At 38.6% G+C, this 17,558-nt stretch overlaps 1 protein-coding gene across 4 annotated transcripts in view; it reads right to left on the bottom strand.

The window, feature by feature from the left end:
* Window positions 1-4,960: 4,960 nt before the first annotated feature.
* The window catches only part of LOC113092934 (uncharacterized), a 31,262-nt gene continuing 18,664 nt past the window's right edge, over window positions 4,961-17,558 (bottom strand). For 3 of the 4 annotated variants that reach the window (XM_026258727.1, XM_026258726.1, XM_026258725.1), the window contains one exon: window positions 8,777-17,470. In XM_026258727.1, the coding sequence (XP_026114512.1) occupies window positions 8,906-17,398 (8,493 nt within the window). In that variant the 5' untranslated portion in view covers window positions 17,399-17,470 and the 3' untranslated portion in view covers window positions 8,777-8,905. Of the gene's footprint in view, window positions 5,349-5,725; window positions 5,825-5,913; window positions 5,960-6,900; window positions 6,920-8,776; window positions 17,471-17,558 lie in introns of those variants that run through there. The other variant, XM_026258728.1, reaches the window with a different exon arrangement.

A 17,558-nucleotide genomic window follows, 5' to 3' on the forward strand; every position in this document is an offset into this window, starting at 1 on the left:
TTGATCGATTTTTGTTATTTTTATGTCATTTTATTCCTTTGGTTATGCCGAATCTGATGATGTCTCAATTTTCATTTTCCAATATGGCGTCTGTCCGCCATATTGAATGGAATGAAATACAGTTTTTTCGCTACTCCTCCCTGAAATCTTGTTCAATTGTCCAAATTTTATCAGATGAAGTTTCAGACCGGGCCTGACAGAAATGACTGAACAGATTTTTTGATATTCACTCCCGTTCCCGACGTGTACAGCTCTGAAGTTGACCGTGCCTGTGCTGGTTGATTTATGCTAATTAGCTTAGCATGCTAATTAGCTAAAATGCTAACACGTTTCTATTGACTCTAATGGGTCTCCTGAGCTATCTGGTTATTTTGAGCAACGTTAGCATTTTTTAGCGTAGCATGCTAATCTGGCTAAAATGCTGCTTCGGGCTTTTGAGAGTTAATTCTCACACCTTAACCTCTCTTCTGTGCCATGCAAACAGTGTGTCAACTAATGTGGCGCACTTAGCTAAAGCACTCGTCCGAACCCGAGAGGTCGTGGGATCGAATCCGGGGTGGGTAACGTCGATCCGATGGAAGTTCCGTTTTGGCCGTTTTGCCTTCGTTCCCGCTCGTTTGCTCTGGCTACAGCCCTTCAGGGCTGGCCCCGGGATTGCTGCTTGCAGCTATATTTATTATTATATTATTATATTCTTCTTCTGGCCAATGGGGGTCTATGGCAGCCCTATGAAGGGAACATGGGAAAATGATGAAATTTGGCACACTTGTAGTGATGGTCATTATAAGTGATCTGACCAACTTTTGGGGTCTCTAGGACCAACTCTACAGCGCCACCACCAGTTCAAAAATTCAACATTCAAACGTTAATAACTCTTGAACCACTATTCTATGAAAATTAAACTTAGTACATCTGTTTTGTCTCTTCATGGAGATTCCATTCCATATCTTACATTAAGACTCCGCCCATTACAGTAGCGGCCATTTTGAAAAGTACAGTATTCAGTCTAAACACTACTCCTCCTTCAAAATTGGTCCAATTCTTCTGAAATTTGGCTCAGATATCTTTGGACTGAGCCGCACAGAAATGACTGAACAGAATTTTTGATTCACTAGTGAAAAAAAGTTATTGATGCTGTGAACTTACTGAGGTTGACCTCAAAATCGGTTGAGATGCTGTATCTCGGCCAAAACTTTGATCAATCGATAACCAAACTTGGTACACTTCATCTACACCATGATCTGGGGGTCCACGCCAAATTTGGGAATAGCGCCACCTATGGGTGTTCGAGATACCAAAAAATGCACTTTTTTGATTATAACTTCTGAACAATTCATCAGAAAATTATGATCTTGATGTCTATGGATTCTTTAGATCATTCCGGATCTGTGGATGTCAATTTTGTCGAGACCACCAGGACCACCCGTCCGCCATTTTGAATTTTGTCATAAATTGCTATATCTTTTGATACTATTGTACATATCTTCACAAAAATCGATAGGCATCATCAACAACATGTGCCTGAAGTACCCCGGAAGTTAGAAGACAGCGCCACCTAGTGTTCAAGAGATATAACGATTCTTGCAAAACCCCTTATAACTACTGTAAATGTTGATCGATTTTTGTTATTTTTATGTCATTTGATTCCCTGGGTTATGCCGAATCTGATGATGTCTCATTTGCCATTTTCCAATATGGCGTCTGTCCGCCATATTGAATGGAATGAAATACAGTTTTTTCGCTACTCCTCCCTGAAATCTTGTTCAATTTTGTTCCAAAATTTTATCAGATGAACTTCAGACCGGGCCTGACAGAAATGACTGAACAGATTTTTGATATTCACTCCCGTTCCCGACGTGTACAGCTCTGAAGTTGACCGTGCCTGTGCTGGTTGATTTATGCTAATTAGCTTAGCATGCTAATTAGCTAAAATGCTAACACGTTTTCTATTGACTCTAATGGGTCTCCTGAGCTATCTGGTTAACTTTGAGCAACGTTAGCATTTTTTAGCGTAGCATGCTAATCTGGCTAAAATGCTACTTCGGGCTCTTGAGAGTTAATTCTCACACCTTAACCTCTCTTCTGTGCATGCAAACAGTGTGTCAACTAATGTGGCGCACTTTCGCTAAGGCACTGGTCCCGAGCCCGAGAGGTCGTGGGATCGAATCCGGGGTGGGTAACGTCGGTCCGATGGAAGTTCCGTTTTGGCCGTTTTGCTTCGTCCCGCTCGTTGCTGCTGGCTACAGCCCTTCAGGGCTTGGCCCCGGTATCGCTGCTTGCAGCTATATTTAGGGGCCAAGCCCAGAAGGGCTGTAGCCCCTATTGTATCTGTATGTTTTATTATTATTATTATTATTATTATTCTTCTTCTTCTTCTTCTTCTTCTTCTCGTCTAATGGGAGTCTATGGCAGCCCTATGAAGGAAACATGGGAAAATGATGAAATTTGGCACACTTGTATAACTGGTCATTATAAGTGATCTGACCAACTTTGGGGTCTCTAGGCCAAACTCTATAGCGCCACCACCAGCTCAAAAATTCAACATTCAAACGTTAATAACTCTTGAACCACTAATTCTATGAAAATAAAACTTAGTACATCTGTTTTGTCTCTTCATGGAGATTCCATTCCATATCTTACATTAAGACTCCTCCCATTACAGTAGCAGCCATTTTGAAAAGTACAGTAATAAGTCTAAACAATACTCCTCCTTCAAAATTGGTCCAATTCTTCTGAAATTTGTCTCAGATGTTCTTTGGACTGAGCCGCACAGAAATGACTGAACATAATTTTTTGAACACTAGTGAAAAAAAGTTATGATGCTGTGAACTTACTGAGGTTGACCTCAAATCGGTTGAGATGCTGTATCTCGGCCAAACTTTGATCAATCGAAACCAAACTTGGTACTCTTTATCTACATCATGATCTGGGGGTCCATGCCAAATTTTGGAATAGCGCCACCTATGGGTGTTGAGATACAAAAAATGCACTTTTTTGTTTATAACTTCTGAACAATTCATCAGAAATTTATGATCTTGATGTCTATGAATTCTTTAGATCATTTCGGATCTGTGGATGTCAATTTTGTCAAGACCACCTGGACCACCCGTCCGCCATTTTGAAATTTGTCAAAAATTGCTCTAACTTTTGAACTACTGTACAAATCTTCACAAAAATCGATAGGCATCATCAACACCATGTGCTGGAAGTACCCCGGAGGTTGGAAGACAGCGCCACCTAGTGTTCAAGAGATATAACGATTCTTGCAAAACCCCTTATAACTACTGTAAATGTTGATCGATTTTTGTTATTTTTATGTCATTTTATTCCTTTGGTTATGCCGATTCTGAGGATGTCTCAATTGTCATTTTCCAACATGGCGTCTGTCCGCCATATTGAATGGAATGAAATACAGTTTTTTCACTACTCCTCCCTGAAATCTTGTTCAATTTTGTTAAAAGTTTTATCAGATGAACTTCAGAACGGGCCTGACAGAAATGACCGAACGGATTTTTGATATTCGTTCCCGTTCCAGAGATGTACAGCTCCGAAGTTGACCGTGCCTGTGTTTGTTGATTTATGCTAATTAGCTTAGCATGCTAATTAACTAAAATGCTAACACTTTTCTATTCACTCTAATGGGTCTCTTGAGCAATCTGGTTAACTTTGACAATGTTAGCATTTTTTAGCGTAGCATGCTAATCTGACTAAAATGCTAATTCATGGTTTTAAGAGATCATTCTCACACCTTAAACTCTCTTCTGTGGGTTGTCAAATGTGTGTCATCTAATGTGGCTCACTCTGCTAAGACACTGGTCCCAAACCTGAGAGGTCGTAGGTTCGAATCCAGGGTGGTTAATGTTGTTTACGTTTAAGGATTTTCTGTGTGTTCATATTGAATCAAGAACATGTTTTGGTCTTTCTCATCTGAACTTCTGTTTGATTTTGAAGTTTGGAGATCATTGTCACACCTTAACCTCTCTTATATAGTATTCTGTGATGTGCATTGACTGAGTAGTGCACTCTTCTAAGCCACTGGTTCCAACCCTCTAAGGTTGGGGCTTCAAATCCAGGGTGGTCAATATTGTGTTTGTTCCAGATGTTGGATTTTATTTCTTTTCATTTTTGAACGTCTCTACTTCTGATCTTGTTTTTTATGTATATTACATTGCTGCCGTGTTTGCTCTTCTTGCTCTACACTACACTTCAAAAACATTATTTGTTAACATGCAAGTTTATGCTTCATCTGTGTTACTTTTTATATAAAAACATATCTTCAACATTATAGTATCGGTGTGCCACATGTTTCACTGTATGAGAAGAATTTTGCTGTCACAGATTAGTTCAAGGATTTCAATTCTTCTGTGGGGTGACTTAAAACATCTGATCAACAATACAAGGACATCTTTGCAACATTTCAGCTAAGTTTTATACTTTTTAAATTGACAGTTGTGAACAAAAATAATGTGCACTTATTGGGTCAACTCCTGCCATTTCATACCATAGGAAAGCATTTTATGTTTGTTGGTTTCATGGAGAAAAAAGAAAATAAAAAAAGGGACTTAAATGGGATCAACCCTAATCAAACAAACCTACTTGTGATTTTCTAGCTAAACTCTGCAGGAAAGTGGATCTTGCGAGCCAGATTTGAGGATCACTGCCTTACAGCATGAATACTTCTGTTGTGTACACTAAATATACTTTAACCATTTTCGCCAATTCCAGGTTTAATAGTACAATGAAATAAAATGATAGTCTTTTTTTTTGCATTCAGGTTATCCATTATCATGTATTCTCTATGTAACCCAGTGTGATATGATTTGTGCTCAGAGATGTCAATTAAAACACATACATATACACACACACACACAAATTCTACTCAGAACATCTAATGTAGATCAGTAAACAAAAAAGGACATTGATAGACTACATTAAACTTCATGAAAGCAAGGACAAAAGTATATTCTAATTCATCATGTATTTATTTTTCTTTACAAACACTTTACATTGAAAATATTGTGCCTTAAAACCCCAGTGAGCAAGCCAGAAGGCAACAGTGGCAAGGAAAAACTCCCTAAATTAGTGAAGAGGATCATCAGCGGAGGTATAGGGAGAAACCTTGGGAGGAACCAGACTCAGCAGGGGCAAGCCATCCTCCTTTGGCTGGCATCTAAATTTGCTGTACATAGACCAAATATATTACAAGCCATCCATACAACATTTCATATAGAATTGTGTTACTTTTGTGGTTATGCATTTGTGAGATCTTTGACTATTGACTGCCTGCATCAGTTTAGAATTTCGCCGGGACTATTTCTGAAGATACTTGAACAATGATTTTGTATTCACTGTAAGAAAGAGAAGAAAAGTTAAGTCAAATTAGTATCAACTTCTGATTAAGAAGCACAAAGGATAATAGATCCTACCTTTTTTCAGTTGTGTTCTTCATAAAAAGGGTTCATAGAGTGGAGAATCATTTAATGGATACGGAAGAAGTTTCAACTGTAGCTATTGCAGAAATCTGAAGATACATTCAAGGAACATTAACAAGTTGATTAGAGTTTGCACCACTTAAACATTTTGTAATTTACGTAGACATTACTCTCCACTCAACTTTTGACCGTAGATATTTAGTTGTGATGCACAAACCAGAAGATGTACATTTATTCAGTGAAACCATGCAAATGGGTAAATTCAGGCTTTGCACACATACAATTCAACGTACCGTTGTATTGGTTGTGTGCCTCTCCATAAAAACAGTTCATGGAGTGGAGAATCCAATACTGAAGGAGGAAGTTTCACATATGTAGCATATTGCAGAAATCTGAAAATACAGTCATGGAACATTAACTGATTGATATGGTTTACACAACTGAAACATTGTACAGATTTCTATGTATGTTGTATACTCACCTCTTGGGAACAGTGGACAGTAGATATTGGGTTTTCATGCACAAACCTGAAAAACATATCAACAGGTGAAAGACTGCTGTAAGAAATGGGTCAATTCAAGTATTGCAGATATATGAATTTACCTTTTGATTGGTTGTGTGCCTCTTCATAAAAACAGTCCGTGGAACAGAGAATCATAATGGATAAGGTGGAAGTTTGAAGTGTAACGTATTGCACAAACCTGAAAAAGTATCAACAGGTGAAAGACTGCTGTAAGAAATGGGTCAATTCGAGTATTGCAGATATATGAATTTACCTTTTGATTGGTTGTGTGCCTCTTCATAAAAACAGTCCGTGGAACAGAGAATCATAATGGATAAGGTGGAAGTTTGAAGTGTAACGTATTGCACAAACCTGAAAAAGTATCAACAGGTGAAAGACTGCTGTAAGAAATGGGTCAATTCAAGTATTGCAGATATATGAATTTACCTTTTGATTGGTTGTGTGCCTCTTCATAAAAACAGTCCGTGGAACAGAGAATCATAATGGATAAGGTGGAAGTTTGAAGTGTAACGTATTGCACAAACCTGAAAAAGTATCAACAGGTGAAAGACTGCTGTAAGAAATGGGTCAATTCGAGTATTGCAGATATATAAATTTACCTTTTGATTGGTTGTGTGCCTCTTCATAAAAACAGTCCGTGGAACAGAGAATCATAATGGATAAGGTGGAAGTTTGAAGTGTAACGTATTGCACAAACCTGAAAAAGTATCAACAGGTGAAAGACTGCTTTAAGAAATGAATCAATTAGAGTATTGCAGATATATGAATTTACCTTTTGATTGGTTGTGTGCCTCTTCATAAAAACAGTCCGTGGAACAGAGAATCATAATGGATAAGGTGGAAGTTTGAAGTGTAACGTATTGCACAAACCTGAAAAAGTATCAACAGGTGAAAGACTGCTTTAAGAAATGAATCAATTCGAGTATTGCAGATATATGAATTTACCTTTTGATTGGTTGTGTGCCTCTTCATAAAAACAGTTCATGGCGAAGAAAAAAATCTAATATAGGATAAGGAGGAAGTTTCAAATATGTAGCATATTGCAGAAATCTGAAAATACATTCATGGAACATTAACAGCTTGATAAAGTGTTTGCACATCTGAAACATTTAGTGAAATATGTAGACATCTGCACACTTACCTTTGACAGTAGTTAGTGAGACTTGATGCACAAACCTGAAAAGATATTGCTATTAGGTGAAACCATGCCTGAACAAATTAGTCAGTTTTATTCTGGCACTACTATATTTACATTTTCATCAGTTATTTTCTTCATTAAGAAAGTTATTGAGGTACATAATTATGTGTTGGATGGAGTACAGATTCTCTTGTATGGGAGAAATACTGACTTGTGCATTTCATACGTCTAAAAAGATGACTTGCAGATTTGCTTGCATATAGTTGATGAATTTAACCATGCCTTTATTCTGCTTGTGTAATCATGCACAACTCAGTCTACTTACCAATTTTGTGTTGTTCTATTGACTTAATTGTGATATTAAGAGACAAATGGATGGATGCAGGCAGTCTTTGTAGAGGTTTCCTATAATGTTTGGAAGCATCCATTATGATTTGGATGGCTTAGAATGACTGAAATTAGATTATGGATTAAATGTCAGTTAAAAATAAATCTCTCAAAACTGAAAATTTAAGCAGAATTAAAATAATAATAATAATAATAATAATAATAATAATAATAAAGCATTAAGATGAATACAAAGTAAATACTACAGTTACCTTGGCTGAGTGAAGCTTACTAGCTCAAGAAAGAAGAGCAATTATGGGAGATGTTGGGTTGAAAATGATGATCACTTGTTTGAATTACAGGCTGGATTAACTGGACTCAGACCATGTTGGAATCTCAGGATAGCGCTCATATCGTAAGGACACAAAAACAGAACAGACAATACAGTGATACAATTCTCATTTCAGAGTGTTGCATTGATAAAATGGATTACCTTCAGATAATACTACTTCAATCATAACATGGAACAGCTGTACATATCCAACTGATGGATCATTATAAGAGTTATTCATTTAGATATAGATAGACTTAGAACATACCGTCGCCAGTTGTACACTTGCCCTGCAGTTGTATGCCAGTTGGAAGCTCAGGATGAACATTGAACAAGTAAGAGCACAGACAAGAAATAAATAATGCAGGTTATACAGATTTCATTACATAATCACACACAATGGGTCTCATTCATGAAACATTCATAAATATACGAGTAAATATCTGAGTGATTTGCGCGTAAAGAGAACTTCCCAAAAACTCTTCTCCTGATTCACAAAAACTTCGTAAAGGTCAGATGTGATAGTGAAATGTGTGTGTGTGTTAATGAATTCCAATCAGTCGTAAATGGGACGCGCGTGCACGCTCACTCTCAATTACCATAAATCACGCCCATTAAATCCGACTGGCAACTATATAGGAGCATCATATGACACCAAACGAAGGATTTCAACATGTCTTCTCAAAAGCGACTGAAAAAGAAACCTTTCTCAGCTGCAAAAATTGAAGTTTTATTATCAGAAGTTCATTCAAAACGCCACATTTAATTTTCAAGCGTACTAGTGGCATATGAGGTCCTAAAAAGGAAGTTTGGAAGCATATTACAGATCCTATTACTGGCTCTCATAATAAAAGTTAAAAGAAAAACCTTATGTAATTAATATATATATATATATTTTTTTTTCAAAACGCTGTGTAAATATGTACCCGATTAATGTGAATTAAAATGCAGCCGTATTAATGAGCAAAATGTTCAGACGTTAAACGCACTATTTACACATGGCTGGGAGCAGGTGTAGATTTCTTTCATACCAACTAACATTAGGAAAATACGAACGTTTTAATGAATCCAAAAATTTACCCCAAAACCACTTTACACGTGATTTACACAAAAATTTGTTCTGCTCGCGTTTCATGAATTAGACCCATTCATTTTTACCTCAGTGAAATAAGGACTGCTTGGTGGAAACTGTAATATGTTTGCACAATTTCAACAGAGACATTTTCTGCATCTTTAACATAGACATGGTCTATCAGTGTACCTTTTTCAGTGGTAGGGTGTTGCACATGTTGACTGTATCCATGCAGTTCCATTAGTGTACCAATTGTAGATGATGTCAAGATGTCCTCATTGAAGTCTCCCATAATCACTTTCTTTCCTGACTGTTTCTCCAGCTCATCAATAACATGCAACATATTTTGTCGAAACAGATTAAGTGGATATGAATTAGGTCTGTACAGCAAAGCAGCATTCAAACTTAGATGTGGAACTGCAAAGTATAGACATTCCAAGTTACAAGGTTCTGGAACCCTGACATTAAAATGAATGCTTTCACAACAGAATAGTCCAACTCCACCTCCTCTTTGTTGTTTTAAATCAGTGAAAAGTGGAGTACTGTTGTCATAACATTTAGCTCTTGGATTGCTCTTAAAAACAAATCCTGGAATTTGTACTTGGTCTTCAACTTTTAGCCACGTTTCAGTTAAACAGATGCAATCTGCATTCATTATCTGTCTGTGAACTTGAAGATCCTGAACATGAGCTCGAAGACTTTGTACATTATGAAGAGCAATTGTAAACATGCCAGGTGCCTTTACAAAACTGTAATTTTCTAAAGCAAGTCGGGGCATGTTTTTCATAGCAGAGTCAATTTTCTCATTACAATATATGACAGAATCTTTGAAGTTATTAATTATTAGTCCATCGAGGGTTCTCACACGACTCAGTGCAACGTATGCTTGTCCCGGAGAAAATACCTTGTCAAGTGAGACGACCGCTTTATCTACTGTGAGTCCTTGCACTTTATGAACGGTGCATGCCCATGCCAATTTAAGTGGAAACTGACGTCTTAAACCACCATCGTTTGACACTTGATCTTCTTCCACTTCAATAACAGTCGAATTTGGGGAATATTTCTGTCGCAGCTTCGATCTCTGAATTTTACCAACATTTGGATCATCAAATTCAACATGGATAGCTGATGGGAAGTCATCATCTTCATCATCATCACGTCTTTGTTTTCTGCTTATGTGGACAACTGTGCCACAGGCTCCATTGACAAGTCCATCAGAAACATCAACATTTTTCCTAAGCATTACTCTGGCACTAACACCCAAGGAAACACATTTGTCCAAACAGGAGTTGAAAACTTTTGCATGAAATCCAACTTTCCTTTCTATTCTTCCAGTTTCTGGATTTCTAGCAAAGTCTCTAGCGTGAATAGTGATTGCCTCAGGACAACGCTCATTAAGTTTCTGTATATTGTACTCATCAACCTGAGCATTTGTAGGGAATATATGAATAGCATCGCATTCTTCACCAGTTTCACGTTGCTTCAACATGTTGATGTCATTTGGGCTTAAAGTTTCGTTCTTTTTATGAACTCTCAGACGATTTAACATTTCAGCAAAAGATGCATCTTGTTGCCTGACAACTTGTGTTAGTTCAGCAATTTCAAAGTTGGTATCCCAAAGATTCACTCCTTTTGGATCAACGTACAGGGGAATTCCCTTGACTGGCGGTAGCTGATAAAAATCCCCAACACAGACCAAACTGACTCTTCCAAAAATTGAGTAGTCACCAGTTTGCTTAATTTGTCTCAATCTACCATGAACATAAGACAAAAGGTGATGGTCAACCATAGACACCTCATCAATGATCAGAATCTGCAAACCTCCAAGTTTTGCACGCAGTGAATTGATTTTGTCATCACTTAGGGGCTGATATGGCAGTTTGACATTGGCACCTATGGAAAAGGTATTATGGATTGTAGAAGCACCAATTTGAAAACTGGCCACTCCGGTTGACGCAGTTAAAATCACACTTCTATCATCAGGGTTTTCGGACAGCTGAGATAAAAGTCTGGAGGATTCATAGTAGATCGCTTTGATTAAATGACTCTTGCCTGTGCCTGCTCCACCAGTGACAAACAAGTGAAATGGTTCAGGGTTTTCACAAAGAAGTTTCTCTAAACACCATTTCCGTACTTTGTAAAAGATTGCACATTGTTGTGCATTTAATGATCGCAGTAAACATAATGCTTCCTCTCTAGAAATTCCAGCCTGATTGGTTTCAATTCTGTATGGAGTTCGAGGGTTCGTTACAAGATCTGGAATAGAACACTCCGAATCATCTTCATCAGGAATTGTATTACTCTTCCTTAGTTCTAAGCATTCGTGACGTTCCTTTTCAGTTTCAGGACATAATGCAGCCCAAGCATCTTCCAAATCAACACCTTGCTCCAAAAGCTGTTGAGCTCGATCAATTTTGTCACTTTCCTTTTCAAAGAGTGCTCGATTAGCATCAACAATACATTTGACTTGAGTCACATTTCTCCCACATTTCACAGCACCACTGTTGTAGAATTCCTCATAAGTGCTAAAACTCTCAGGCTTGAGCTGACAATCTTCATAATGTGGCAAGAAAAGTTGCAACAATGAATGAAAGTACCTTACTGGATCTTTTTTGGGAGAAAATCTTGGATATCGAACAACAGCAGGGTCAGTTCGAGTTCTCTTCATCATATAACCACAGTCGTTGTTAAGCTTGATCACCTTGTCTTCAGAAGATTTTTTTTGTGAAGAAACCTCCGATTTTGACAAGATCCTGTTTTCAGAGCAAAAACTTGCTAGACATTGGGTCTCAAACTCTTCAGTGTTTGGCCTATTCTTGTATCGGTCAACCAGACTAGTCATCCAAAAGCTAGCTTCTTCACCAGACTGATCAACTTTGTTTTTGATAACACGAAGAGGCAAACTCATCTTTACAGGATTCAATCCAATTGGAATAAACTGGACTTTACGAGAACATTCCTTCAAGTGCATACCGGTCAGACGATACACAGCCTCTTGAGCAGAAACTTCTCGGTTGTGAAGATATACACTACCAAGCATCTTCAGTGATGATCTCGCTTCAAGGTTTCCATTCATGGCTTCGTTTTGCGCACGTTGCAGCAACAATCCCATTTCTTGTTCTGCTTTTGTGATGTAACTGATAATGTAAACCACTACGGAGTAAGCATCAGTGACGTACTGGATATCCATGTTGCCTTGCCAGGCACGCAGTAAATGTTTATTATACTGGTTCACCCAGACGTCTTTTGGACTTCTTTTCAGGACAATGGATTTCTTTTTGGAACACTGCCCATACACTTTCTCAAAGATAGCTTGGTTAATACCAATGGACTCAAAAAATGCATCAGTAGAGTCATAATCCATATCAGAAGCTGTTAAAGCCTTTTTCACTTTTTCTAAAACTGCACGTGCAGTATCTTTTCCGTCACCGCTTTTCAAATCGTCTCGACTACCACCTCTTGTAATAAAGGTACGGCTTGATGGGGGTCGTGGAAAATTAAATCTGCAAACTGTCTTTTTCTTACGACACGTCTTTGAATGTCTGACACTGTGCTTCTGAACACAGTTGACAATCTCAAACAGATCAGTTTCATCCTCGCTTGGGATCTCACAAGTGATGTACCGATCAATAAAACTAGCAACCAAACCATCGTTTTCTTCATTGTCTTCATTTAACATTGGGGCATTTTCAACCCAAAACAGACAGTGAACATGAGGAGATCCACGCTGTTGAAACTCTACCCGATAAAAGTAATCTACTATCTTACCGATCGGTTGAGCTGAAGACATGATTACATCTCTCAGAAAACAATGCCATCTATGATCAAACATTCTTGCAGCAGTCACTGGGTTTCGTCTAATCAATCCACATTTTTCAGACCAGTCAAGTTCATCTGCTTTCAGATTTTTCCCTTCTTGTTTGATTATAGTACTAATCATTTCTGGCCATCTGAGATCCGCAGAACTAAAGGATGCAAAGAAAGTTGGAATACCTAGCTGTCTTACAAGTGCAAAAAGGTCCTTTTGAGTAGACTGCCAATATGGAGGCGTTCCACGGATTGGTCTCAAAAACTTGTATCCTTCATCAAAATTCAAGATTTTAGATAACGAGTCTGGGTTTGTTAGTACATCTGATGTCACTTCAGTCAACAAACTCTTCTCAGATCCTTTGCGCAAAGCAATTGAAACATTGGATACAACTTGATCAATCTCAGACAGATACTGTGCATAGAAAATGAAGTCTGTGCTTCGTGCAAAACGTCCATCTGCATTGAGGATTCTTGCATTCAAGTATCTCGACAGTGTTATTTTTACCTCCCTCTTATCATGAAATGTTGGACCACCAGTTGGATACAGAACAGGGAAACATTTTGCTTCGTTAGACCTATCGGATAACAAACTAACAGGACTGTTACCTTCAGCAGGTGCCAGATTTAATACATCTTGGAAATGCTGATCAATTACTTCTGAACCGATGTCCACAGGTTGCAAAGACGTATCTGACAAAAGACCACTTTGCTCTTTGATGTAGGTAAGGTCTTCCTCTTGCTGTTCATCAAGGTCATTTTCATCATCAATCTTTTCAACTATGTCTTGTTGCTCCATTTCATCTACAACATTTTCTTCTGGTTCGTTCAAAGAGTTGATCCACTGCTGATTAATCTCCACATCACCGAACCACTTATTGAACTGGATTAAATATTTCAGAGCATTTCGAACACGATCAGTGTGTACATACTTGTACTCATAATGCCCTTTGTAGGTTAACTTGCGTTTCAGTTTGATCCTTATCATCTTGTCATCACATTCATTTCGTGGAAGGATATTGGACACATCTGTGGCATTAACTGGGACGCACACTACAGGGCCATGGCATCCATGTTGTTTACCACGAGGAAGGCACAATAATTTCATAAAAGGAATGTTACGTGCAATGAGATGTTGTTCCAAAGAGTTGAGGCATTTCAGTTGATTTGGAACATCCACCAAATGCATGTTGTTTGCAACGCTCTCTTCAGGCAGTTGTCCACAAAGAATTTTTCGATGACACGTTAGACAGATCCATAATTTGCACCCTGAGGAATGAGCAGAAGATCCTTCACACTTTTGATCACAGACATGAAGATACCTGGTTGTGATGCATCTTCTTCCCAAAGCAGCGATTTTTACACCTTTGCCTTCATAGCAATGTGTTCTACATTCAACAACCTGCTTTCTGAAAAGTAAACGGTGACAGACACAGCACACAAACTCTGGACCACTACTAATTTCTTGTCTAAAATTACCAATAGCAACAGCAATGTCTTGTTGTTCCTTCTTTCTTGCATACTTTTCACAACCTTTTTGTATTGAAAGAACACGGAAGTTCACATCTTTGTGATATTTCATTACAGAATACTCACACACTCTTCTTTTGAAGGCCAGGTTTTGCAGATATTTTTTCTTTGAATACTCACACACTCTTCTTTTGAAGGCCAGGTTTTGCAGATATTTTTTCTTTGAATACTCACACACTCTTCTTTTGAAGGCCAGGTTTTGCAGATATTTTTTCTTTGAATACTCACACACTTTTCTTTTGAAGGCCAGGTTTTGCAGATATTTTTTCTTTGAATACTCACACACTCTTCTTTTGAAGGCCAGGTTTTGCAGATATTTTTTCTTTGAATACTCGCATACATTTGCCTGAAAAGAAACATTATATTTATATTTCAATCGAGAATACTGGCAAACACGTTTTTGGAACTGAATATTGCTCAAGTACTTGGCCTTAGAACGTTCACACTTTGATAATCGAACATCAACATTTTTTAGATATTTGTCACGAAGAGTTCCCTTTTTTCTCTCTTGGTAATATCTATCTCTACTGTATTTTGTTTTCTCAGATTCAATTTTTTTCCCCCTGTAAACTGGGTCTTCAGAATATTTTGTTTTGGCATATTCAATTTTTTTCCCCCTGTAAACGGTGTCATCAGAATATTTTGTTTTGGCATATTCAATTTTTTCCCCCCTGTAAACTGTGTCATCAGAATATTTTGTTTTGGCATATTCAATTTTTTTTCCCCTGTAAACGGTGTCATCAGAATATTTTGTTTTGGCATATTCAATTTTTTTCCCCCTGTAAACTGTGTCATCAGAATATTTTGTTTTGGCTTTCTCAATTTTTTTCCCCCTGTAAATGGCATCACAATATTTAGCTTTGGCATGCTCAATTTTGTTCTGTCTGTATTCCGGGTCATTACCATACTTTGACTTTTTGTACGTCAATTGTTTTTGTCTGTACTCACTGTCGTTGTGATATCGGTCTCGATGCCTTTTGGTGGGACAACATTCTGCAGCATCGCTTACCTTTCTCTTACGCAGACATGGTTTGCTGACCTCATTTGAGACCACATTTCCACATGCTCCTGCACAAACAGAATCTCGATCCCTGTGCTTAACACACGTCACAACTTCATAATGATTACGGTTACAGTGTTTCAGATAAATTGCATTCTGAGTGGATACCTCTCCGTTAGGTTTGTGCGCATTCCATCGGCCGTCATTAAAAGTCATTATTGTGGTTTTGAAAAGATCGGCCGCAACAAATATGTCAATTTCGGTTACCCATGAGCCAGAATAAAACATTCTAGATCGTGTCAGATAATCCTCTGCTGAAGAATACTCACTTCTCACGTACCTCTCAAACAGCGGAGTATTCATCTTAAGATGTTTCACAACTGCACGGCGAACCTTCAAGTGTTTCTCCTCACTTCCACATATCACATGTGCCAATGATCTGAAAAAACAGTTGCCGTCTGGTTTAATGGTCTTTGTCTGACACGGAGCTGATATGGGACCAAAGTTTATGACATTATGGTCACTGTTATCATTGGACATTTGTATGAGCTCACATAAAGCTTGCTTATCATTATGTGTTAAGGGAGAAAAAAAGACATCTGGAACTGAAACATCAGTGATCATCAAGTCATCGGTTACAACGGTTTCAGCATGTGATTTTGTAACCCGTTTACCTGACAGCTCAATGTGCTTTTCTTTCCTCAATCTTTTACCTTTCCTTGGCAACACAGAGGCTGTCTGCGTTGGAAGGTTAGGGTTTCTCACGTCTGCAAGTTCATCCACAGGTACTGGATAATCAGGGGTCTTTGGCTCAGTCTTCACAGATTCACGTACCTTTGCTGTGCGTTTTAAGAGGGCTTTACCGGAAGAGCATGGGAAACTGCTGCTGCCTGCTTCTTGAAGCGGATCAGACAATTCTGCATCTGCATGAACCAAAACTCCAGTTATCTCAAATGGTGGCTTAGGTTCCCCAAACAACTGTGCCATCTCATTGATATAGTTATACAGAGACTCTATGGTACTGTGATAAACTACACAACTTGTGTCTGTCCTGATGGCATGAGAGTCAACGACTGCATACCATGACCCCTGCTTAATAACTGCAGATGTGTTGGCACAAATGGTTAACAAGAAAGCATCAGCACTAAGTAGAGTTTGCTGAAGGGCTACATCAAGTGGCATGGCTACACTGCTTATGGCTTGGTCATACTCATGGTACTCATTGACATTAACAAAACCAGTCAGAGAAGGAGTGTACTCAATGGAAAATGTAGTATTACCCAACATGTGTCTCCTCGGTAATTCATGGACTGCAATGTAATTCCTACCCTTGACTTGTCTGTCTTTTATGTTACCATGTTTTTTCAGATACTCATAGAGGCGTGTTCCTGCAACCAAGACACCGTCCAGATCTGGTGTTGACCACATCAGCACATTCTTCAGCTTGCTTTTCAACACCGCCGTCAAACTGATGGCTCCACACTGCCTGTTGCGTGAATTTCCAAAGCGGGAATCAGCTTGATCAAAAGATCCTTTTAGCATGGGTTTCTGTGGAAAATCAGAACAAACACCCAAAGCACTTTCATGGGAACTTGCAGGAATGTTTTGTTCAGATTGCATGGGTTTTGATTTGCTTTTCATTGGGTACCTCATCTGGGGTCGACTGACCTTGCCTGAGTCTACTTGAAAATCATATGTCCTTACCTCAGTCTTGACTGATTCACATACCTTGGAAGAGCGTTTTACAACTTCACTGTAAAGGGCTTTACCAGAAGGTCGTGGAAAACTGCTGCCAACTGCTTGACCGAGAGAAACTTTCTGCACTGATTTCTGTGGAAAGTTTTCAAGGGTTTTCAAGGGTTTGCAAGGGTTTGCAAGGGTTTGCGTATTTGACAGATGCAAGTTTGCAAGGTTTACGGATACGAGTTTGCAAGGGTTTTCAAGGGTTTTCAAGGGTTTGCAAGAGTTTTCAAGGGTTTGCAAGGGTTTGCAAGGGTTTTCAATGGGTTTCAAGGGTTTGCAAGGGTTTTCAAGGGTTTGCGTATTTGACAGATGCGAGTTTGCAATGTTTACTGATGCATTTACTGATGCCAGTTTGCAAGGGTTTTCAATGCTGCCAGCTTTTGATGACAGCAATGCCTCATTTTTTTTAAGAGGATTCAGCGTAACCTCTGTATTTGCACGTCTCTGAGCATAAAGCCGTTTGGCTATCGTTGCCCTCTTCTTCGGTCGCGGCATGCCGACTCTCTTGACAATAGCCAAACGACTCTCTGCCGCAAGCGCCGCCTCTCTGCCGCAAGTGAAAGCAGTCTATTACCAGTGCACCACCACACATAAAAGAAAAAGGTACAATTTTTAGCTATGCTTTGTTATACATTTAAATGTACTTAAGCAGTAT

Source organism: Carassius auratus, unplaced genomic scaffold, assembly GCF_003368295.1.
Source record: "Carassius auratus strain Wakin unplaced genomic scaffold, ASM336829v1 scaf_tig00214766, whole genome shotgun sequence".
NCBI lineage: Eukaryota > Metazoa > Chordata > Actinopteri > Cypriniformes > Cyprinidae > Carassius > Carassius auratus.